The 24,731-nt window shown below is 45.7% G+C and overlaps 1 protein-coding gene across 2 annotated transcripts in view; it reads left to right on the top strand.

Moving 5' to 3' along the window:
• Positions 1–24,731, top strand: part of LOC110532724 (attractin-like protein 1) — a 322,954-nt gene that overhangs the window by 255,815 nt on the left and 42,408 nt on the right. For both annotated transcript variants that reach the window (XM_036986147.2, XM_036986138.2), the window contains one exon: positions 8,482–8,595. In XM_036986147.2, the coding sequence (XP_036842042.1) occupies positions 8,482–8,595 (114 nt within the window). The remainder of the gene's footprint in view (positions 1–8,481; positions 8,596–24,731) is intronic.

The raw sequence follows: 24,731 nt of genomic DNA, 5'->3' as shown, positions 1-24,731 counted from the left end.
TTTTGGGATGTGGGGTGTGGGTTTACTGGAATGTGGCTTTGAATATACAGTACCAGTCAAAAGTTTAGACACACTCATTACAGGGTTTTTCTTTATTTTTAATGTTTTCTACATTGTAAAATAATAGTGAAGACATCAACACTATGACATAGCACATATGGAATCATGTAGTAACCAAAACAGTGTTAAACACTGTCAAAATATATTTATATTTGAGATTCTTCAAAGTAGCCACCCTTTGCCTTGATGACAGCTTTGCACACTCTTGGCATTCTCTCAACCAGCTTCATGAGGAATGCTTTTTCAACAGTCTTGAAGTAATTCCCACATATGCTGAGCACTTGTTGGCTGCTTTTCCTTCACTCTGCGGTCCAACCCATCCCAAATCATCTCAATTGGGTTGAGGTTGGTGGATTGTGAATGTCAGGTCATCTGATGCACCACTCTCAAATAACCCTTACACAGTCTGGAGGTGTGTTTTGGGTCATTGTCCTGTTGAAAAACAAATGATATTCCCACTAAACGTAAACTAGGTGGGATGGCGTATCACTGCAGAATGCTGTGGTAGCCATGCTGGTTAAGTGTGCCTTGGATTTAAATAAGTCACTGACAGTGTCACCAGCAAAGCATCCCCACACCATCACACCTCCTCCTTCATGCTTCACGATGAGAACCACACATGCGCAGATCATCGGTTCACCTACTCTGCGTCTCACAAGGACATGGCAGTTGGAACCAAACATCTCAAATCTCAGATTTCCAGCGGTCTAATGTCCATTGCTTGTGTTTCTTTGCCCACACAAGTCTCTTCTTATTATTGGTGTTCTTTAGTAGTGGTTTCTTTGCAGCAATTCGACCATGAAGGCCTGATTCACACAGTCTCCTTTGAGCAGTTGATGTTGAGATGTGTCTGTTACTTGAACTCTGTGAAGCATTTATTTGGACTGCTATCTGAGGTGCAGTTAATTCTAACGAACTTATCCTCCACAGCAGAGGTAACTCTGGGTCTACCTTTCCTGTGGCAGTCCTCATGAGAGCCAGTTTCATCAAAGTACTTGATGTTTTTTGCGACTGCACTTGAAGAAACTTTCAAAGGTCTTGACATTTTCCGGATTGACTGACCTTCATGTCTTAAAGTAATGATGGACTGTCGTTTCTCTTAGCTTATTTGAGCTGTTCTTGCCATAATATGGACTTGGTCTTTAACAAAATAGGGATATCTTCTGTATACCACCCCTACCTTGTCACAACACAACTGATTGGCTCAAATGTATTAAGAAGGAAAGAAATTCCACAAATTACATTTTAACAAGGCACACCTGTTAATTTAAATGCATTCCAGGTGACTACCTCATGAAGCTGGTTGAGAGAATGCCAAGAGTGTGCAAAGCTGTCATCAAGGCAAAGGGTGGCTAATTTGAAGAATCCTAAATATAACATATATTTTGATTTGTTTAACAATATTTTGTTTACTACATGAATCCATATGTGTTATTTCATAGTGTTGATGTCTTCACTATTATTGTGCAATGTAGAAAATAGTAAAAATAAGGAAAAACCCTTGAATGAGTAGGTGTGTCCAAACTTTTTAATGGTAACAGCAACACAACCCCTTTTGGCATTTGTCTTTTCTGTAGATGCTACCACTATATCATCAAAGGTATTGTCTAAGTGAGTTTCAGAGATTGTCAGTATATGAATGTCATCTGTTACTAGCAAGTTATACATTTCATGAACCTTGTATCTTAGGCTACATATGTTTAATGTGGGTTATTTTTAGCACTTTTCTTGGATTGAAAAAACTTTTTTTTTTTTTAATTTACCCCTTTTTCTCCCCAATTTCGTGGTATCCAATTGTTGTAGTAGCTACTTGTCTCTTGTCTCATTGCTACAACTCCCGTACGGGCTCGGGAGAGACGAAGGCTGAATGTCATGCATCCTCTGATACACAACCCAACCAGCCATACATACTGCTTCGTAACACAGCGTCCAACCCGGAAGCCAGCCGCACCAATGTGTCGGAGGCTACACCGTGCACCTGGCACCGTGCACCTTGGCTAGCGCGCACTGCGCCCGGCCCGCCACAGGAGTCGCTGGTGCGCGATGAGACAAGGAGATCCCTACCGACCAATCCCTCCCTAACCCGGACGACGCTAGGCCAATTGTGCGTCGCCCCACGGGCCTCCCGGTCGCGGCCGGTTACGACAGAGCCTGGGCGCGAACCCAGGGACTCTGATGGCACAGCTGGCGCTGCGGTACAGCGCCCTAAACCACTGCGCCACCCGGGAGGCCCCCCCCAACAATTTTTATTTTTATTTAACTAGGCAAGTCTGTTAAGAACAAATTCTTATTTACAATGATGGCGTACTGGGGAATAGAGGGTCAACTGCCTTGTTCAGGGTCAAAATGACAGATTTGTACCTTGTCAGCTCGGGGATTCGATCCAGCAACCCTTTGTTTACTGGTCCAATCTGCCGCCCCAAATGCTTGATAGTTTTGATAGTTTTACTGGGAGGCTTATCAGAAGTAGACATGACTGATATGTATGTTTGAGTTGATAGTGCGGTGTGAGCTGCACACAGCAGACTTACTACTAGGGCACACCACCTCAGTGCTAACAGTATAACTCTGGGTCATAGACACATGATTACTGTATACAATAGCTATCGGATCGACAGAGGCATTCGGGGGACATAAATTAGATTACTTTCATTATGACTTGCGATGCTCCTGGGTCAATGTACAATTCAAGGAAAGCCAATATATTGTGATAATGTATTGGGCCTATAGCTTACTGCACAAACCTCATTGCTACAGAACTATTTTTAATAGGTTATTGTTGCGTAGGCTTACGTTTTTTAATTCATGTAAAAAAAAATCTGAGCAGAAGATCTCTCCTTGCATTTTGACTGAGAGTGATCTTGACTCAGAAAAGGTTGGTGACCACTGATCTAATTGATCTACAAGAAAATAACTTTAAATCCTTACCGTAACTCTTTTTATAGATTCTACCAACAAAAGGGTTGATGATCTTGTTCGGGATGTAATGGATTTTGAACACAGTATGGATTTTACACAGTCAGAGGTGGATGTGCTAAAGGACACGAATGTCACCAGCCTGGCTGCATTCATATTCCTCTTAGATGATTTTGCTAAATTCCAAACAACACTAGACAAACTCTTTTCCAAAGGAAATTACCTGGGAAATGAATCCAGGCGAAACAACATTTTATCAATTTGAATCAAAGACGTTAAAACTGAAACTTGCCATTACACAGAAATCAAGGCAAGGATACTCCTGGCAGATCTCCCTAAACTGGACCCCGAAGTTTATTGAGATGGAGATGGCGCACAGGAATGGCATGATGGACGGCCATCATCTATACTGGGGAGACTGCCCAGGTACAAAGACAAGGAGGAGATTCTCAAGAGAGCCAAGTGCCTGAGGGTAACTAAGTTCTTCATCAATCCAGACTTCTCTGAAAAGGTACGCCTCAAAAGGAACTGCTGCCATTGAAGAACGAAGGAGAGGCAACACATACCTGAAGTACGACCAGCTGGTTGTTAACCCCACCCCCCTCATAGGCCTATGGCAGGTGACTTGGCTGTAGTTCTCTGGTCTATCACATGGATTAATTTGATTTAACACACACCTACATATTTATTGAACGTTGTTTTCGGTCATGTGTTTCACCTAAGCACATGACCAAAAACACACATTGCTCTAAATGTCATGAACCTCTGAAGCCATTGTCAAGGTGCATTCCTTCAGAAGTGCACCCCTATTGATGAGACTGACACAAATGTATGGTTGTATCGGACATGAGGCATGCATTTCTATGTTTCCCTCCACTCTCTAGTTGATTCCCACTGTGTTTCTATCTCTCTTATGTGGACAGGATGTCAATCCTGATAACCTGCTCTTTAATCCATTTGATATTAACAAAGCTGACGATATATAGACCCAGTTTATTTGGAACACCCATTTACCACCGGGTTTAACCCCGTTTGCCGCCAGAACAGCCTGAATTCTTTGTGGCATGAATACGTTGCTCAATTGGTATCAAGGGACCTAACGTGTGCAGGAAAACATTCCCCACACCATTTCACCAGCCTGTACCGTTGACACCAGACAGAATGGGGCCATGGACTCATGCTGCTTTCTCCAAATCCTGACTCTGCCATCAGCATGATGCAACAGGAACCGGTATTTTTTGGATCAGGCAATGTTTTTTCAAACCTAAGTTGTCCAGAGTTGGTGATTGCATGCTCACTGGAGCTGCTTCTTCTTGTTTTTAGCTGATAGGAGTTGAACCCAGTGCGGTCGTCTGCTGCAATAGCCCATCTGTGACAAGGACCAACAAGTTGTGCATTCTGAGATGCCGTTCTGCACGTTATTTGCCTGTTTTTGGCCTGCCTGTTAGCTTGCACAATTCTTGCCATTCTCCTTGGACCTCTCATCAATGAGCTGTTTTCGCCCACAGGGCTGCCGCTGACTGGATGTTTTTTGTTTGTCGCACCATTCTCAGTAAACCCTAGACACTGTCCTGTGTGAAAAGCCCAGGAGGCCGGCCGTTTCTGAGATACTGGAACCTGCGCGCCTGGCACCGACAATCACATTCTGCCTGCGTTATATAGCAATCCACAGCCACGTGAATCACTGTCTGTAGGAGCGATCCACTGAGTGTATGTTGATCCAGATTTAACTTTCGTGAAATTTACCAGAGATTAGTCTATCATGTGACTATTAGAATGTTAGACTACTATAGATGTTGTTAAAATGTTTATCTTATTCCAAGACAAGCTTATTCTCGACCTTTCATTTGAACGTTTGCACTCTTCCTAAAAACATGAATTGCCATTTCAGAAACATGGTTAACTGAATTGACAACAATGTCTCCTTATAATGTTGTTCACCACCGTAGAACATCAAAAGTGGGGGAGGTGTCCGTTTTTGTTCACTAAAGTCTTCAATTATTTTCAAGTGAGTACCTCACACTTACATCTGATGTTGAATTGCTTTCCATGGAAGATCCCGCCTGTTAATTAATCATTTAGTGGTAAAACAGTGGTAATTGGATGTGTCTATCGGACATTGGTAGTTGTATTGATGTCCTTGCATCAACCTTGGATTTTATTTATAATGAGATAAAGTGTGTTTTCTATTGGGTGATAACATTAATTGATAAAAAAAATGACAACCACTCACTACATCCGACTTTTTAAATACTTTCTAGCTATCTGTATCCCCTAATCTACAAGCCCACAAGCGTGACCAGTTCCTCTGCCATCCTTATTGATAATATTTGTACACTAAAACAGGTATACTTTATACTGACATTTCTGACCACTTTCCAATATTCCACTTCTCGTTGGCAGCTGGAAATGAACAGGTGGGAATGGATAGTAACATTAAATGTAGAATATTTAAAGTAATTCTGAGTGCTTTTAAGATGTTGGTTGATGATATTTAATTGGAAACATTTTATAATCATCTCGATGTGGAGTCTGCTTACCAGACTTTTCTCCTTCAATTCTGTATTTTACCATTGCTTCCCATTAGTCAGACCTACGTAGTATGAGAACACCAGATGGGTTCTGGAAACCTTGGTTTATAACTGGTCTAAAACAAATCCTCAGTAAAAAAATATTTTTTAGAAAATGTTTTTTTTTTTTGTGTTTTTTTTACAAATTACACCCCCCTGAATTCTGCCAATTACAAAAATTATAACAACACATTTAACCGTCTACATTAATAATTTAAACAATATAAAGTCAACTTGGAAAGTCATCATCTGTTGAATAAGAAAAAATATTCTACAGCTATCCCATCTCAATCTACAATTGAATGGAAATATGACCGATAGTGATCCTGATGTTATCTCATGTGAATTGAATAATGTTTTTGTGAATGTGGGTTCCTCTCTTTCAAAGAAAATCTGAAAAATGTATGGAAAGCCCTTGGATTACGTTAAGGGACATTCCTTTTTGCTTCCGTTTGATCCACCTGATATACTGTTTAAGGGGTGATGGAGGTCATTGGTAACTTAAAGATTTCAGCAGCAAATCATGAGATTTGTGCCTCTTTTGTGAAACGGGTGTCGTCCTCGATTATTGAGCCTCTAACGTATATCTTCACCAAATCAATGAAAACTGGTATTATTCCAAAATATTTTTTAAAATGTCAACGTTTTCACCCTCTAAATCTGGGGATCCAAGATCTTTTACAAATTATCTCCCAATATCTGTACTACCATGTTTTTCTAAAATCCTAGAGAAACTGGTGTATAAAAGAATGTTTAAACATTTAAAACCAACACTGTATTCTATATGCGTACCAATATGTTTTTTGTAAAAACTACTCCACAGATATGGCAGATATTACAACTTGTGGATGAAATCTTTACATCCCTGAACAACAATGAATACGCTCTTAGTATCTTTCTAGATTTATCCAAAGTGTTCTACACAGTTGATCATTAAATATGATTTGCTAAATTGGTTTTCATGATTATACATATAAATGGCTATATAATGATGTTTATGATAGAGAACAATTTGTATATGCAAATGGCTGTGCATCTACCAGAGCCATGATATCCTGTGGCGTTCCACAGGGTTCGATCTTTGGACCTTTGTTATTCCTAATCTATATCAATGACCTAGCTGCTGTGTCTTCTACAGTGATGATACGACTTGATTTTATCAGACAAGAATTTCGATTCACAAATCAATGAAACCAACTCAGGCATGGTCAAGTTTTCTGAATGGTTTCAGATAAACAAATTATCTTTAAATGTTAAAAAAAAATCCAACTTCATTGTATTCATTGGTAAGAATTCAAAATATTGCCAAAATAATAAGAGCCAGAATCTCAATTCGTGAGATTGAAATGAAGCAGACTTCAGTCACTAGATGTTCTCGTTGATGAAAAGTTGTCCAGGAAAGATCATGTTCACTTTGTCTGCAACAAAGTGGTGAAGTCTGTTTTGTTCATTAGGCTTGCTTCTTAACACTATACTACAGCTTAATTTACCCAATCTCACTAACTGCAATTTTGACTGGGCCAGTATATGCTTCCTACCTACACAAGTTACTCATTACACAGAAGACATTTGCAAGACTAGCCACCACCTCTAACTACTTGGCTTCATCTGCCCCTCTGTTTAAGAAACTCAATATGTTGTCTGTCTACAAATACACATACCTCCCAGACAGCCTACCTAAACCCTTCAATGGATTCTTTCAGGTTAATTCCCAAATCCATTCATACAATGCAAGACACAGCGATAACCTTCACCCTCCCCACTACCACACCTCACATAGTCAATTCTCTAGTCTAGAGGACGGAACCTCTATCTTCACATTGCCAAAACATCGTCATCCCTCAGTAAGTTTAAGCGTAGACTAGGGTTCAGCCTGAAATTACCCGGTAGTCTCCTCCATGTAGCCTAACTCTCTCACACACACATAATCAAACATGTTTTTTCTTATATACTGATTGTATCATGTACGTTTATAATTAGTATGCTCTGTTTAACTGATTGAACAAACCTTTTTTGAACTATATTTGTATATAGTAGTGGTTATAGTGGTTTTCATTTCCCTTTTGGGTTTCCAACCTCTCATAGTTTTTTTTCATCTGTACTGTTTTGTCTTTCACTTGTTTTGTTTGGTGCGAATAATTAATAATAATTAATAATTAATTAATAATTTTTTGTGGTGGGGGGTTGTTTACGTTTGGAAAGAAATCACACCCCTTGTGTGTACTGCCGGTAATTCCGTATACCCTGGGGGTACAGGAACGGTATAAAAAAATCTGCATACCGCCCAACCCCAATAGCCTATTACCACTGTCCAATATGGTATGTCTCAAGCAAGACTTTCTACTGAAGCTCAATGAGGAACACATTGACGATGTAAGCCTAACGTTATGCATAACTGCTCTGATTTGCATAGAACAGGTGCTTACCCCCAAGCTAAAACAAGAACACTAGAAACAAAAGCCCAATAACTAACTAACTTTATTGAAGCGGAAAAAGCTTGGGAAAGTGAATACGTTTTTCTGTGTGGGTGTACGTCCGTGTTTTACGTGTCTGTCTTTGTGTGTCTTTGTGTGTATCTTTGTGTGTGTGCATGAGTGTGTGGGTGTACAGTCATACACATGAGAGAGAGAGGTTTGTGTACCAGCTCTTATCTGTACTGTGTGTCTGTGTGGTCCCTATCCAGCCAGGCCCTGCCTGTCGACACTATTGTTCCCACCCTGTCTCCGTTTGTGTTTGTTTTCTTCGGGGTGTTTGGAGCACACGCCGATAAAGAGCCGCTCAGCGTCTGACTCAGAGGCTTTGTTCATCTGCCACTTCCTCATTATTAAGTTTTCCTCCCTCCTCTCTTCCCCTCTGCCTCTTTCTCCCCCACCCCTCCTACTGTTTGTCTCTTCTGCGCCCTTCTCTCTCCCTCACTCCTTATTCCCGTCTACAGCAGCTCATGCGGGAGCGACAGCAGATGGCCAGCCGTCCCTTTGCCTCGATTGCTGTGGCGCTGGATGTAGGTGTCGACCAGGAACAGGAAGAGCTGCTGCAGGGCCTGGTGGAGGTGTGTACCTTAAATGCAGTTCATTTGCATATTGTTTTCCATGGCGATGGTGACACCCTGGAATCCAGGCTTGATACCGAGATCGCCCACAGCATTCAATGTTGTGTGTAGACATTGCAGCGTGGGTGTGAAAAAGCAGGTATTTTTCACGACTTGAAATGCAAAACATATGTGGCCAACTCAAACAAGTACTGAAGGCATTGTTGGAAATCACACAACAAAGAATATGTCCAGAGTTTAGCGTGGCCTTACCAGTAAAGGCTGGTTTGTTAGGAAATTTGGACATTCTGAAAAGCAATTCCTTGTCTTGCTGTATTCCCTATTGGTCCATGGGTTAGGCCTTCTCACAGGCTCCTTTCCAGCACAGTTCCAGCAGCTACAGTGGATGTATAGCCAGGCCAACGCAGTACAGCTTGGCTTATCTTGGCTCGGCTAGTGTCAGTAGTATGAAAAGGGTATTACTAGTTTTCCTCCAATATATGACTTTCTGAATTGTGTTTACTATCTCCATATATGGGTATTGGGTATGATCTGATAATCTACCTCTGAAAATCCCTAGTGGTTGTGTGTGTTCTCCAGGTCTCTGTTTCATAAAATATTTACTGGCTCCACCACAAATCTCTAACAGTTGCTGCCTGCCGGCCAGTCCACATCTGGCTTTAGTGAAATTGATAGTGAGTTTCGGGAGAGAACTTATGCTCTGAATGCATAATTTCTGTTATTAATATAGTAGAAGCTGGTTAGCGTTTTTTGACATGAATCTTGTTTTGGAGTCAGCTCTGCAGAGTGGTTACTAGCTGGCACAGCCAAGTCATAAAATTTGATTTTAAGCCTAACCTTAAGCCTAACCTTAAGCCTAACCTTAAGCCTAACCTTAACCACACTGCTTTTTTTTTTTACCCCCTTTTTTCTCCCCAATTTCGTGGTATCCAATTGTTAGTAATTACTATCTTGTCTCATCGCTGCAACTCCCGTACGGGGCTCGGGAGAGACGAAGGTCGAAAGCCATGCGTCCTCCGAAACACGCTTCTTAACACAGCGCTCCTCCAACCCGGAAGCCAGCTGCACCAATGTGTGGTGCGCGATGAGACAAGGATATCCCTACCGGCCAAGCCCTCCCTAAACCGGACGACGCTAGGCCAATTGTGCGTCGCCCCACGGACCTCCCGGTCACGTCTGGCTCTGGCTGCGACAGAGCGCGAACCTAGAGTCTCTGGTGGCACAGCTAGCGCTGCTATGCAGTGTCCTAGATCACTGTGCCACCCGGGAGGCCCTCTTAACCACACTGCTAACCCTAACCTCAAATTAAGACCAAAATCATGAATTTTTACAATATAGACAATTTTGACTTTGCAGCTGGCCCATCTAGCGGAAATCGCTCAATTCTTCCTCCAGGAATAGACTCACCCCAATAGTAGATGGTGCTATTATACTGCATGGGCACATACCCTATGTTAGCAGTAACCCCTTAGATTAGTGATTTTCCCCCCAGGTAACGCTACTGTGTTTATCGTCATCTAACTCAGAATAGATTTTCTTGTTATTTTCATGTTTCTCCCATTTTGAGCTCCTGAAGGTGAGAAACAATGAAATGGAACGGTATCTTTACATAAAGGTTAATTAAGTAACATCTGGTGTTGCTCCACATGGACTATTTAGCATAATTGTATATTAAATAATACAATTGTTTCAACTGTCATACTTGCTGATGAATGAGTGTATTCATCATAGGATTTCATTCCTAATTTGGACAGTTATTGTGTAACAGCAAGTTCTGGACCTGTGTTTTTATGTACAGGTGTATTTTGGCCAAATCCATTAGGAAAAGGTGTGCAGGAGGGAGTTTCAAAGGTTTAATCCGCATTTTGATAAGCTTATTACATTTGAATTGTATGGAAAGTGGTGGAATTTGATTAAATTCCCCAAAAATAGAGACCGGGCTGCAGGAAGGGCACACACACTAAATGAAGAATGATTGGAATGGTTAGTGTAATTTATCTAAAGCAGTGTTACATTTCTGTTTAATGGACATAGCATGAGGAGGTTGGCCCATTTTGCCTTACCTGTCATCTGAACAGATGGATAACGCAGTGACTTAAAGCCCTTTCTCAATGGAGCAGTTAGCTAACGTGTGCTAAGTGGAGATGACGTTTTTAACCCAGCTTCTAGGTAACTGCTAAACTGTATTTCACTCTCAAGGATCCTCAAAAACTCTTCTGAGGTGAGTAATGTCTCACACAACTCTTGTGAGACGGTGTGTTTCGTGGATTCCATCCCACACCCAGCCCCTCGTAGAGAGTTGGTTGGAGGTGAATTATTGTCTTTGGAACAAGCGAGATGAACTTAAGTCATTCTGATGTTCTCTTCAAACACAACGTTTTAAAGACATTCTCTTTTATGAGAATCTTCAAAAAAACAGCTGCAATTATTGACATCTGGTAAAAGTCAGGCAAACAAGTGACAGTCTGTTATTTACCCAGAGAAATATAACATTTCATTACAAAACCTGCATCTGGATAAGATCAGCAAGACGAAGGTCATTGGAGGCACATATTGCTAGCAGATGTAAGATAATCTTGATTTATTAGTTTAAAATCAGATGAGCTTTCAATGAAAACCGCACAAACATAAGTTATTGTCATCAGAGTGGTTGATGGAAGACAAGCTATCCAAAGTACACACTATGAAAGAGTAGGGTTAGGTTATATGGCATGTCATTAAAAAAGCAAATCAAACGTCTTGTGTGGGTATTTTGCCTTGGCCTATAGTATGTCTATAGTAATCTATCAGGCAGATGTTAACAGTTTATGGTTATGACATGATGATTCCAATATTGTTTGTTTCAATTAAAAGTAGGGAACTTTCCAGACCATGAGTGACCTTGTTGGACTACATGTAATGAGGACATGAATAATGGGGCATTATGGTATAGCTGACCCTGTTTAGGATTTTAGACTAATCTGACAGAGTTGACTAAATCTCTGGACACATCTTTCAGGAATCACAGTTTTGAGAGAAATATTATTTAAAGTCACAGAGGGTTATCTCAAGTTAATATCCTTTACTACAGGTTTTAAGGATTTTAAAAACGTTTTTGGAGATTTTGGAGTTGGGATCCTTTGCTCCGGACAAGGGCATTTCCAGGCATAGAGCCGACATGGAAATTAATAATATTTAAAGGATTAAAAGAATTCCCAAAACCAATATTTGCCACAGAAAATTCTGCTAAATGTACATTTTAAGCTCAAATAATGCAACAATACATTTTTTCGAACAATCAAAATAGTTTCCCTGCCAGACATTCTCCGACTTTCAAGAATCCCTGAGCTAAGTTCCTGCTATTCTACACATTTGGCCATGAGGCTGAGAGAAAATGTTGCTGTTTTAAAGCTAATTTCATGGGGTTGGGAGCCTCCTAAGCTCGTGACCCCTTACAGGTGTGTGTGTGAGCCTAAGGCCAAACGGGAGTGAAATAGGTCCTGGGCTCCAGTCATTTGTCCCCTACCCTCCCCTGCCGTTGATAAAGGATGTCTGGAGCTGTTATTCATCAGTGACCTGAGGGCTCTCTGTAAAACAGGCCTGTTAGAAGCACACCACACAACCTGAGTCGAGTTGAACGACACAATGTAAGGGCAAAATACCCCAATCTTGAGTCTATAATAACCATAGAGTGAACTACCCGCCTAGAAGGTAAATCACACACCAGTTCCCCCTCCTCCTCTCTTGTTTTATACTGTGGCTCAAAATAACCAGGCCACAGTATAAAACAAGAGGTAACTCATCAGCATCAATCACATCTATACAACATCCGCGTAACGTCGTAAAGCCGATGAGCCGACAGCAACGAGCATCTGTAAGACTCCCGGATGCACCTCTCCTTCCGTCCCAGAGTGATATATGGCGCTGGGTGTCATAATGCTATTTAAGGGGGAGAAATTAATCAATTTCATATCTAAGGTTTTAATGCGCTGTATTTATTTTCCAATCTGGGGGATTTCATACGCTGGGGGGAGCAGTGAGGAGATAAAGAATATTTATAATACCTGGGAGGAAAAGGCTGTGTGGTTTATCAGCACTCACAAAGCCTTTCATCAGAGAGGGAGCAGGGGAGACTGAACACAGATCAGCACTCACAAAGCCTTTCATCAGAGAGGGAGCAGGGGAGACTGAACACAGATCAGCACTCACAAAGCCTTTCATCAGAGAGGGAGCAGGGGAGACTGAACACAGATCAGCACTCACAAAGCCTTTCATCAGAGAGGGAGCAGGGGAGACTGAACACAGATCAGCACTCACAAAGCCTTTCATCAGAGAGGGAGCAGGGGAGACTGAACACAGATCAGCACCCACAAAGCCTTTCATCAGAGAGGGAGCAGGGGAGACTGAACACAGATCAGCACTCACAAAGCCTTTCATCAGAGAGGGAGCAGGGGAGACTGAACACAGATCAGCACTCACAAAGCCTTTCATCAGAGAGGGAGCAGGGGAGACTGAACACAGATCAGCACTCACAAAGCCTTTCATCAGAGAGGGAGCAGGGGAGACTGAACACAGATCAGCACTCACAAAGCCTTTCATCAGAGAGGGAGCAGGGGAGACTGAACACAGATCAGCACTCACAAAGCCTTTCATCAGAGAGGGAGCAGGGGAGACTGAACACAGATCAGCACTCACAAAGCCTTTCATCAGAGAGGGAGCAGGGGAGACTGAACACAGATCAGCACCCACAAAGCCTTTCATCAGAGAGGGAGCAGGGGAGACTGAACACAGATCAGCACTCACAAAGCCTTTCATCAGAGAGGGAGCAGGGGAGACTGAACACAGATCAGCACCCACAAAGCCTTTCATCAGAGAGGGAGCAGGGGAGACTGAACACAGATCAGCACTCACAAAGCCTTTCATCAGAGAGGGAGCAGGGGAGACTGAACACAGATCAGCACTCACAAAGCCTTTCATCAGAGAGGGAGCAGGGGAGACTGAACACAGATCAGCACTCACAAAGCCTTTCATCAGAGAGGGAGCAGGGGAGACTGAACACAGATCAGCACTCACAAAGCCTTTCATCAGAGAGGGAGCAGGGGAGACTGAACACAGATCAGCACTCACAAAGCCTTTCATCAGAGAGGGAGCAGGGGAGACTGAACACAGATCAGCACTCACAAAGCCTTTCATCAGAGAGGGAGCAGGGGAGACTGAACACAGATCAGCACTCACAAAGCCTTTCATCAGAGAGGGAGCAGGGGAGACTGAACACAGATCAGCACTCACAAAGCCTTTCATCAGAGAGGGAGCAGGGGAGACTGAACACAGATCAGCACTCACAAAGCCTTTCATCAGAGAGGGAGCAGGGGAGACTGAACACAGATCAGCACTCACAAAGCCTTTCATCAGAGAGGGAGCAGGGGAGACTGAACACAGATCAGCACTCACAAAGCCTTTCATCAGAGAGGGAGCAGGGGAGACTGAACACAGATCAGCACTCACAAAGCCTTTCATCAGAGAGGGAGCAGGGGAGACTGAACACAGATCAGCACTCACAAAGCCTTTCATCAGAGAGGGAGCAGGGGAGACTGAACACAGATCAGCACTCACAAAGCCTTTCATCAGAGAGGGAGCAGGGTAGACTGAACACAGATCAGCACTCACAAAGCCTTTCATCAGAGAGGGAGCAGGGTAGACTGAACACAGATCAGCACCCACAAAGCCTTTCATCAGAGAGGGAGCAGGGGAGACTGAACACAGATCAGCACTCACAAAGCCTTTCATCAGAGAGGGAGCAGGGGAGACTGAACACAGATCAGCACTCACAAAGCCTTTCATCAGAGAGGGAGCAGGGGAGACTGAACACAGATCAGCACCCACAAAGCCTTTCATCAGAGAGGGAGCAGGGGAGACTGAACACAGATCAGCACTCACAAAGCCTTTCATCAGAGAGGGAGCAGGGGAGACTGAACACAGATCAGCACTCACAAAGCCTTTCATCAGAGAGGGAGCAGGGGAGACTGAACACAGATCAGCACTCACAAAGCCTTTCATCAGAGAGGGAGCAGGGGAGACTGAACACAGATCAGCACTCACAAAGCCTTTCATCAGAGAGGGAGCAGGGGAGACTGAACACAGATCAGCACTCACAAAGCCTTTCATCAGAGAGGGAGCAGGGGAGACTGAACACAGATCAGCACTCACAAAGCCTTTCATCAGAGAGGGAGCAGGGGAGACTGAACACAGATCAGCACCCACAAAGCCTTTCATCAGAGAGGGAGCAGGGGAGACTGAACACAGATCAGCACTCACAAAGCCTTTCATCAGAGAGGGAGCAGGGAAGACTGAACACAGATCAGCACTCACAAAGCCTTTCATCAGAGAGGGAGCAGGGGAGACTGAACACAGATCAGCACTCACAAAGCCTTTCATCAGAGAGGGAGCAGGGGAGACTGAACACAGATCAGCACTCACAAAGCCTTTCATCAGAGAGGGAGCAGGGGAGACTGAACACAGATCAGCACTCACAAAGCCTTTCATCAGAGAGGGAGCAGGGGAGACTGAACACAGATCAGCACTCACAAAGCCTTTCATCAGAGAGGGAGCAGGGGAGACTGAACACAGATCAGCACTCACAAAGCCTTTCATCAGAGAGGGAGCAGGGGAGACTGAACACAGATCAGCACTCACAAAGCCTTTCATCAGAGAGGGAGCAGGGGAGACTGAACACAGATCAGCACTCACAAAGCCTTTCATCAGAGAGGGAGCAGGGGAGACTGAACACAGATCAGCACTCACAAAGCCTTTCATCAGAGAGGGAGCAGGGGAGACTGAACACAGATCAGCACCCACAAAGCCTTTCATCAGAGAGGGAGCAGGGGAGACTGAACACAGATCAGCACTCACAAAGCCTTTCATCAGAGAGGGAGCAGGGGAGACTGAACACAGATCAGCACCCACAAAGCCTTTCATCAGAGAGGGAGCAGGGGAGACTGAACACAGATCAGCACCCACAAAGCCTTTCATCAGAGAGGGAGCAGGGGAGACTGAACACAGATCAGCACTCACAAAGCCTTTCATCAGAGAGGGAGCAGGGGAGACTGAACACAGATCAGCACTCACAAAGCCTTTCATCAGAGAGGGAGCAGGGGAGACTGAACACAGATCAGCACCCACAAAGCCTTTCATCAGAGAGGGAGCAGGGGAGACTGAACACAGATCAGCACTCACAAAGCCTTTCATCAGAGAGGGAGCAGGGAAGACTGAACACAGATCAGCACTCACAAAGCCTTTCATCAGAGAGGGAGCAGGGGAGACTGAACACAGATCAGCACTCACAAAGCCTTTCATCAGAGAGGGAGCAGGGGAGACTGAACACAGATCAGCACTCACAAAGCCTTTCATCAGAGAGGGAGCAGGGGAGACTGAACACAGATCAGCACTCACAAAGCCTTTCATCAGAGAGGGAGCAGGGGAGACTGAACACAGATCAGCACTCACAAAGCCTTTCATCAGAGAGGGAGCAGGGGAGACTGAACACAGATCAGCACTCACAAAGCCTTTCATCAGAGAGGGAGCAGGGGAGACTGAACACAGATCAGCACTCACAAAGCCTTTCATCAGAGAGGGAGCAGGGGAGACTGAACACAGATCAGCACTCACAAAGCCTTTCATCAGAGAGGGAGCAGGGGAGACTGAACACAGATCAGCACCCACAAAGCCTTTCATCAGAGAGGGAGCAGGGGAGACTGAACACAGATCAGCACTCACAAAGCCTTTCATCAGAGAGGGAGCAGGGGAGACTGAACACAGATCAGCACCCACAAAGCCTTTCATCAGAGAGGGAGCAGGGGAGACTGAACACAGATCAGCACCCACAAAGCCTTTCATCAGAGAGGGAGCAGGGGAGACTGAACACAGATCAGCACTCACAAAGCCTTTCATCAGAGAGGGAGCAGGGGAGACTGAACACAGATCAGCACTCACAAAGCCTTTCATCAGAGAGGGAGCAGGGGAGACTGAACACAGATCAGCACTCACAAAGCCTTTCATCAGAGAGGGAGCAGGGGAGACTGAACACAGATCAGCACTCACAAAGCCTTTCATCAGAGAGGGAGCAGGGGAGACTGAACACAGATCAGCACTCACAAAGCCTTTCATCAGAGAGGGAGCAGGGGAGACTGAACACAGATCAGCACCCACAAAGCCTTTCATCAAAGAGGGAGCAGGGGAGACTGAACACAGATCAGCACCCACAAAACCTTTCATCAAAGAGGGAGCAGGGGAGACTGAACACAGATCAGCACCCACAAAACCTTTCATCAAAGAGGGAGCAGGGGAGACTGAACACAGATCAGCACGCACAAAGCCTTTCATCAGAGAGGGAGCAGGGGAGAGTGAACCCAGATCAGCACCCACAAAGCCTTTCATCAGAGAGGGAGCAGGGGAGACTGAACACAGATCAGCACTCACAAAGCCTTTCATCAGAGAGGGAGCAGGGGAGACTGAACACAGATCAGCACCCACAAAGCCTTTCATCAGAGAGGGAGCAGGGGAGAGTGAACCCAGATCAGCACCCACAAAGCCTTTCATCAGAGAGGGAGCAGGGGAGACTGAACACAGATCAGCACTCACAAAGCCTTTCATCAAATAGGGAGCAGGGGAGAGAGAACACAGATCAGCACCCACAAAGCCTTTCATCAGAGAGGGAGCAGGGGAGACTGAACACAGATCAGCATCCACAAAGCCTTTCAGCAAAGAGGGAGCAGGGGAGACTGAACACAGATGAAATAAACCTGCATCTTCAGCAACACATGTAGAAATACATGACAACACACACAAACACATGCAAACACACACCTTCCATCATTGTCAATTATTAATTGGACATAGGTTCACTTTGCAGTAACCTGTGCCTCTGTTCTCAACCAAGTTTAAAGTTTAGAAAGGAAGACAAAAGCTTGAGTCTTAGCACATGTTGCAGTGTTATTAACTCTCACCCTTTGTCAATAGCAGCTCGGTCAGAACAAACACATTCCTCCTAATGTTCTATTTGCGTTGAACAGAAAGCCTGGACTATTACAATGGTGGCCCAAGAATATTTCAGTGCTATGATGGAGTCACCTGCTGATTCAGCTGGGTAAACTGACTCTCTTTCCCATTTGTCCATAACTATCAATCTCAGCTGAGCAAACACTGTTTACTGGTGGGAAATGGGGAAAATTCTGCAGTGATCTTCCTGGATGGTATTCTGCTTTCCATGAGTGTAGAAACCTGTCTTACTACTCTGTTTCTCCGTCCCCGTAACAGTTTGTTTATTCTGGAAACAGCAGGTGGGAGCGTTTTTACTTGTTTGAGAAACAATGCTTGTCCCCAGCTAAACTTCTTTTTTTGTAAGCTCCTCTGTTGAGCTTCTTCATTTGAAGGGCGAAATGCTGTGAGAACTAAAAATGTGGAGCTTGTTCTTGGCCGTTATGGACACAATCTTGTCTTTTTAAATATACCTGGTCACATCCTTGTGGATCCTTGTCTACCATCCAGTTTCACAAGGGCAAACACAGGCCTTCCATCTAACTGTGGTAAGCCTGCCATGTTGCGTTATGTTTTGTTTTGGGTCTGAATATCCAGCTATTTATTTCCCAGTCACGGTACTGCAATTCAAACTCTATAATTCCTCCCAGATCCACACACCATGAAGGGCTCGCATGAAACATCCATAAATAACTGCTTCAGTCTCCCCCTGAAGACCTGCACCCTGTTCACCCTGCTTTACAATCTCCTCTAAAGGTAACCTACAGGTCAGCCAGGGAGAGGCTTTGAGAGGATCAGTGGAGCCGACCCTCTGCCTTTCCTCACAGATCCCTCCCTCCATTCCTACCCTCCCTCCATTCCCTCCCTCCCTTCCTTCACTCCCTTCCTTCACTCCTCCTCCGGAGCGTAATGGTTTGCCTGTCTCCTCTCCGGCTGTCTCAGATTCAACTGACCTAGCAAATGGTCACATTAAGACTGAAACATTGGATACATAATTTTCATAGTGCTTTGCTTCGTGTTTGAGGCGAGAACAGGACAGAACATATCTGATTTACAACCAGTGCAGCGCAGGCCTGGGTTGGGTTCCAGATGTATGGGCTGGGTTCCAGATGTATGGGCTGGGTACCAGATGTATGGGTTGGGTTCCAGATGTATGGGCTGGGTACCAGAGGTATGGGCTGGGTACCAGAGGTATGGGCTGGGTACCAGAGGTATGGGCTGGGTACCAGAGGTATGGGCTAGGTAGCAGATGTATTGGCTGGGTAGCAGATGCAGAGGCTGGGTACCAGAGGCTGGGTACCAGATGTATGGGCTGCGTACCAAATGTATGGGCTGGGTACCAGAGGTATGCGCTGAGTACCAGAGGTATGCGCTGAGTACCAGAGGTATGCGCTGAGTACCAGAGGTATGCGCTGGGTACCAGAGGTATGGGCTGGGTACCAGATGTATGGGCTGGGTACCAGAGGTATGGGCTAGGTACCAGAGGTATGCGCTGACTACCAGAGGTATGCGCTGGGTACCAGAGGTATGGGCTGGGTACCAGAGGTATGGGCTGGGTACCAGAAGTATTGGCTGGGTAGCAGAGGCTGGGTACCAGTTGTATGGGCTGGGTATCAGATGTATGGGCTGGGTAGCAGAAGCGTGGGCTGGGTACTACTTCTATGGGCTGTGTTCCAGATGTATGGGCTGGGTACCAGATGTATGGGCTGAGTACCAGATGTATGGGTTGGGTACCAGAAGTATGGGCTGGGTACAATATGTATGGGCTGGGTACCAGATGTATGGGCTGGGTACCAGATGTATCGGCTTGGTAGCAGAGGCTGGGTACCAGATGTATCGGCTGGGTAGCAGAGGCTGGGTAGCAGATGTACGGGCTGGGTACCAGATGTATGGGCTGGGTACCAGAGGCTGGGTACCAGATGTATGGGCTGCGTACCAAAGGTATGCACTGAGTACCAGAGGTATGCGCTGGGTACCAGAGGTATGGGCTGGGTAGCAGAGGCTGAGTACCAGATGTACGGGCTGGGTACCAGAGGCTGGGTACAAAATGTATGGGCTGTGTACCAGATGTATGGGCTGGGTACCAGATGTATGCGCTGAGTACCAGAGGTATGCGCTGGGTACCAGAGGTATGCGCTGGGTACCAGAGGTATGCGTTGGGTACCAGAGGTATGCGTTGGGTACCAGAGGTATGCGCTGGGTACCAGAGGTATGCGCTGGGTACCAGGGGTATGCGCTGTGTACCAAGGGTATGCGCTGGGCACCAGATGTATGGGCTGAGTACCAGATGTATGGGCTAGGTACCAGAGGAATGGGCTGGGTACAATATGTATGGGTTGGGTACCAGATGTATGGGCTGGGTACCAGATGTATGGGCTGGGTACCATATGTTTGGGCTGGGTAGTAGATGTACGGGCTGGGTACCAGATGTATGGCCTGGGTACCAGAGGCTGGGTACCAGATGTCTGGGCTGCGTACCAGATGTATGCGCTGAGTACCAGAGGTATGCGCTGGGTTCCAGAGGTATGCGCTGGGTTCCAGAGGTATGCGCTGGGTTCCAGAGGTATGCGTTGGGTACCAGAGGTATGGGCTGGGTAGCAGAGGCTGAGTACCAGATGTACGGGCTGGGTACCAGAGGCTGGGTACAAAATGTATGGGCTGTGTACCAGATGTATGGGCTGGGTACAAAATGTATGGAATGTGTACCAGATGTATGGGCTGCGTACCAAATGTATGGGCTGGGTACCAGATGTATGCGCTGGGTACCAGAGGTATGCGCTGGGTACCAGAGGTATGCGCTGGGTACCAGAGGTATGCGCTGGGTACCAGAGGTATGCGCTGGGTACCAGAGGTATGCGCTGGGTACCAGAGGTATGGGCTGGGTACCAGAGGTATGGGCTGGGTACCAGAGGTATTGGCTGGGTAGCAGAGGCTGGGTACCAGTTGTATGGGCTGTTTACCAGTTGTATGGGCTTGGTATCAGATGTATGGGCTGGGTAGCAGAAGCGTGGGCTGGGTACTACTTCTATGGGCTGTGTTCCAGATGTATGGGCTGGGTACCAGATGTATGGGCTTGGTACAATATGTATGGGCTGGGTACCAGATGGATCGGCTGGGTAGCAGAGGCTGGGTACCAGATGTATCGGCTGGGTAGCAGAGGCTGGGTAGCAGATGTACGGGCTGGGTACCAGATGTATGGGCTGGGTACCAGAGGCTGGGTACCAGATGTATGGGCTGCGTACCAGATGTATGCGCTGGGTACCAGAGGTATGCGCTGGGTGCCAGAGGTATGGGCTGGGTAGCAGAGGCTGAGTACCAGATGTACGGGCTGGGTACCAGAGGCTGGGTACAAAATGTATGGGCTGTGTACCAGATGTATGGGCTGGGTACCAGAGGTATGCGTTGGGTACCAGAGGTATGCGTTGGGTACCAGAGGTATGCGTTGGGTACCAGAGGTATGCGTTGGGTACCAGAGGTTTCGGCTGGGTAGCAGAGGCTGGGTACCATATGTATGGGCTGGGTACAAGATGTATGGGCTGGGTACAAGATGTATGGGCTGTGTACCAGATGTATGGGCTGGGTAGCAGATGCTGGGTACCAGTTGTATGGGCTGGGTACCAGATGTATGGGCTGGGTACCAGATGTATGGGCTGGGTAGCAGAAGCTGGGTACCAGTTGGTTGGGCTGGGTACCAGTTGGATGGGCTGAGTACCAGATGTACGGGCTGGGTACCAGATGTATGGGCTGGGTACCAGACGTACAGGCTGGGTACCAGTTGTATGGTCTGGGTACCAGAGGCTGGGTAGCAGTTGTATGGGCTGGGTACCAAAGGCTGGGTACCAGATGTACTGATGATCCGTGATTATGGGATGTAAAGAGAGTGGTGAAACTGAAAATGTGGGCATTTTTGACAGTGTCTCATAGAACCGCCTATTAGCACGAGGACAAGTACAAGTCATTCTGCTGTTATTGACACTGTCTTTGTGATAGGAGGAAAATGGGCTATGTCATTGTTTAGTAGTGAGTCTGGGCAGGTTAACATTGACACTAGACACGGTAATGGTTTTCTGACGTCCCATTGCAGGATGCCTAGTATCACCGAACCCTAACCCACTGATTGCCAAAATTATTGCTGCATACTTTTCAGCCAACATTATTGCCAAACTGGTTATATGTGGGTGGCAGGTTGCCTAGCGGTTAAGAGCGTTGGGACAGTAACCGAAAGGTCGCTGGTTCGAATACCCTAGCCGACTTGGTAAATAATCTGTCTGTGCCCTTGAGCAAGTACCCTAATTGCTCCTGTAAGTTTCTCTGGATACGAGTATCTGCTAAATGTAACTGTGTGTGTCTGTGTATCTGTCAATGACACACGGTGCCATTTTATCCAGGGTAGGTCTGACATGTTCAACCATTGATGCATAATGAATCTGTTCTTGAAGAGACCTTCATCACCATTTTGCCTCTACAGTCATTACACGCAATCAGGCTACAGTGAACTTGCTGCTAGCAGATGGACCTCAATAGTCCTGTGGAGCAGAGGTTATCGTTTGATTGCATTAATCAGTCCATTAGCGTGCGCTAGCTGCTGTTGTGTCAACAGAGGTGGAACTTCTAGGTCTGTGTGTGCAGGTAGGGTTATGAGAGGTATGGAGGGTATAATGATGTCCAGGCAGGGTTATGACAGATATGGAGGGTATAACGATGTGCAGGCAGGGTTATGACAGATATGGAGGGTATAACGACGTGCAGGTAAGGTTATGACAGATATGGAGGGTATAACTACATGCAGGCAGGGTTATGACAGGTATGGAGGGTATAACGATGCGCAGGCAGGGTTATGACAGATATGGAGGGTATAACGACGTGCAGGCAGGGTTATGACAGATATGGAGGGTATAACGACGTGCAGGCAGGGTTATGACAGATATGGAGGGTATAACGATGTGCAGGCAGGGTTATGACAGGTATGGAGGGTATAACGATGTGCAGGCAGGGTTATGACAGATATGGAGGGTATAACAATGTGCAGGCAGGGTTATGACAGATATGGAGGGTATAACGACATGCAGGCAGGGTTATGACAGATATGGAGGGTATAACGATGTGCAAGCAGGGTTATGACAGATATGGAGGGTATAACTACATGCAGGCAGGGTTATGACATATGGAGAGTATAACTACATGCAGGCAGGGTTATGACAGATATGGAGGGTATAACGATGTGCAGGCAGGGTTATGACAGATATGGAGGGTATAACGACATGCAGGCAGGGTTATGACAGACATGGAGGGTATAACGACATGCAGGCAGGGTTATGACAGGTATGGAGAGTATAACGATGTGCAGGCAGGGTTATGACAGATATGAAGGGTATAACGATGTGCAGGCAGGGTTATGACAGATATGGAGGGTATAACGATGTGCAGGCAGGGTTATGACAGATATGGAGGGTATAATGATATGCAGGCAGGGTTATGACAGATATGGAGGGTATAACGATGTGCAGGCAGGGTTAATGCAGATATGGAGGGTATAACGATGTGCAGGCAGGGTTATGACAGATATGGAGGGTATAATGATGTGCAGGTAGGGTTATGACAGATATGGAGGGTATAACGATGTGCAGGCAGGGTTAATGCAGATATGGAGGGTATAACGATGTGCAGGCAGGGTTATGACAGATATGGAGGGTATAACGATGTGCAGGCAGGGTTATGACAGATATGGAGGGTATAACGATGTGCAGGCAGGGTTATGACAGATATGGAGGGTATAACGATGTGCAGGCAGGGTTATGACGATGTGCAGGCAGGGTTATGACAGATATGGAGGGTATAACGATGTGCAGGCAGGGTTATGACAGATATGGAGGGTATAACGACTTGCAGGCAGGGTTATGACAGATATGGAGGGTATAACGATGTGCAGGCAGGGTTATGACAGATATGGAGGGTATAACGATGTGCAGGCAGGGTTAATGCAGATATGGAGGGTATAACGACTTGCAGGCAGGGTTATGACAGATATGGAGGGTATAATGACGTGCAGGTAGGGTTATGACAGATATGGAGGGTATAACGATGTGCCGGCAGGGTTAATGCAGATATGGAGGGTATAACGATGTGCAGGCAGGGTTATGACAGATATGGAGGGTATAACGACATGCAGGCAGGGTTATGACAGATATGGAGGGTATAATGATGTGCAGGCAGGGTTATGACAGATATGGAGGGTATAACGACATGCAGGCAGGGTTATGACAGATATGGAGGGTATAACGATGTGCAGGCAAGGTTATGACAGATATGGAGGGTATAACGATGTGCAGGCAGGGTTATGACAGATATGGAGGGTATAATGATGTGCAGGCAGGGTTATGACAGATATGGAGGGTATAATGATGTGCAGGCAGGGTTATGACAGATATGGAGGGTATAACGACTTGCAGGCAGGGTTATGACAGGTATGGAGAGTATAACGATGTGCAGGCAGGGTTATGACAGATATGAAGGGTATAACGATGTGCAGGCAGGGTTATGACAGATATGGAGGGTATAACGATGTGCAGGCAGGGTTATGACAGATATGGAGGGTATAATGATATGCAGGCAGGGTTATGACAGATATGGAGGGTATAACGATGTGCAGGCAGGGTTAATGCAGATATGGAGGGTATAACGATGTGCAGGCAGGGTTATGACAGATATGGAGGGTATAATGATGTGCAGGTAGGGTTATGACAGATATGGAGGGTATAACGATGTGCAGGCAGGGTTAATGCAGATATGGAGGGTATAACGATGTGCAGGCAGGGTTATGACAGATATGGAGGGTATAACGATGTGCAGGCAGGGTTATGACAGATATGGAGGGTATAACGATGTGCAGGCAGGGTTATGACAGATATGGAGGGTATAACGATGTGCAGGCAGGGTTATGACGATGTGCAGGCAGGGTTATGACAGATATGGAGGGTATAACGATGTGCAGGCAGGGTTATGACAGATATGGAGGGTATAACGACTTGCAGGCAGGGTTATGACAGATATGGAGGGTATAACGATGTGCAGGCAGGGTTATGACAGATATGGAGGGTATAACGATGTGCAGGCAGGGTTAATGC

Source organism: Oncorhynchus mykiss, chromosome 1 (assembly GCF_057628025.1).
Source record: "Oncorhynchus mykiss isolate SJ-2025 chromosome 1, ASM5762802v1, whole genome shotgun sequence".
Lineage (NCBI taxonomy): Eukaryota > Metazoa > Chordata > Actinopteri > Salmoniformes > Salmonidae > Oncorhynchus > Oncorhynchus mykiss.
Note: the sequence above shows the minus strand (reverse complement) of the source record. Positions and strands in the feature narration are given on the sequence as shown.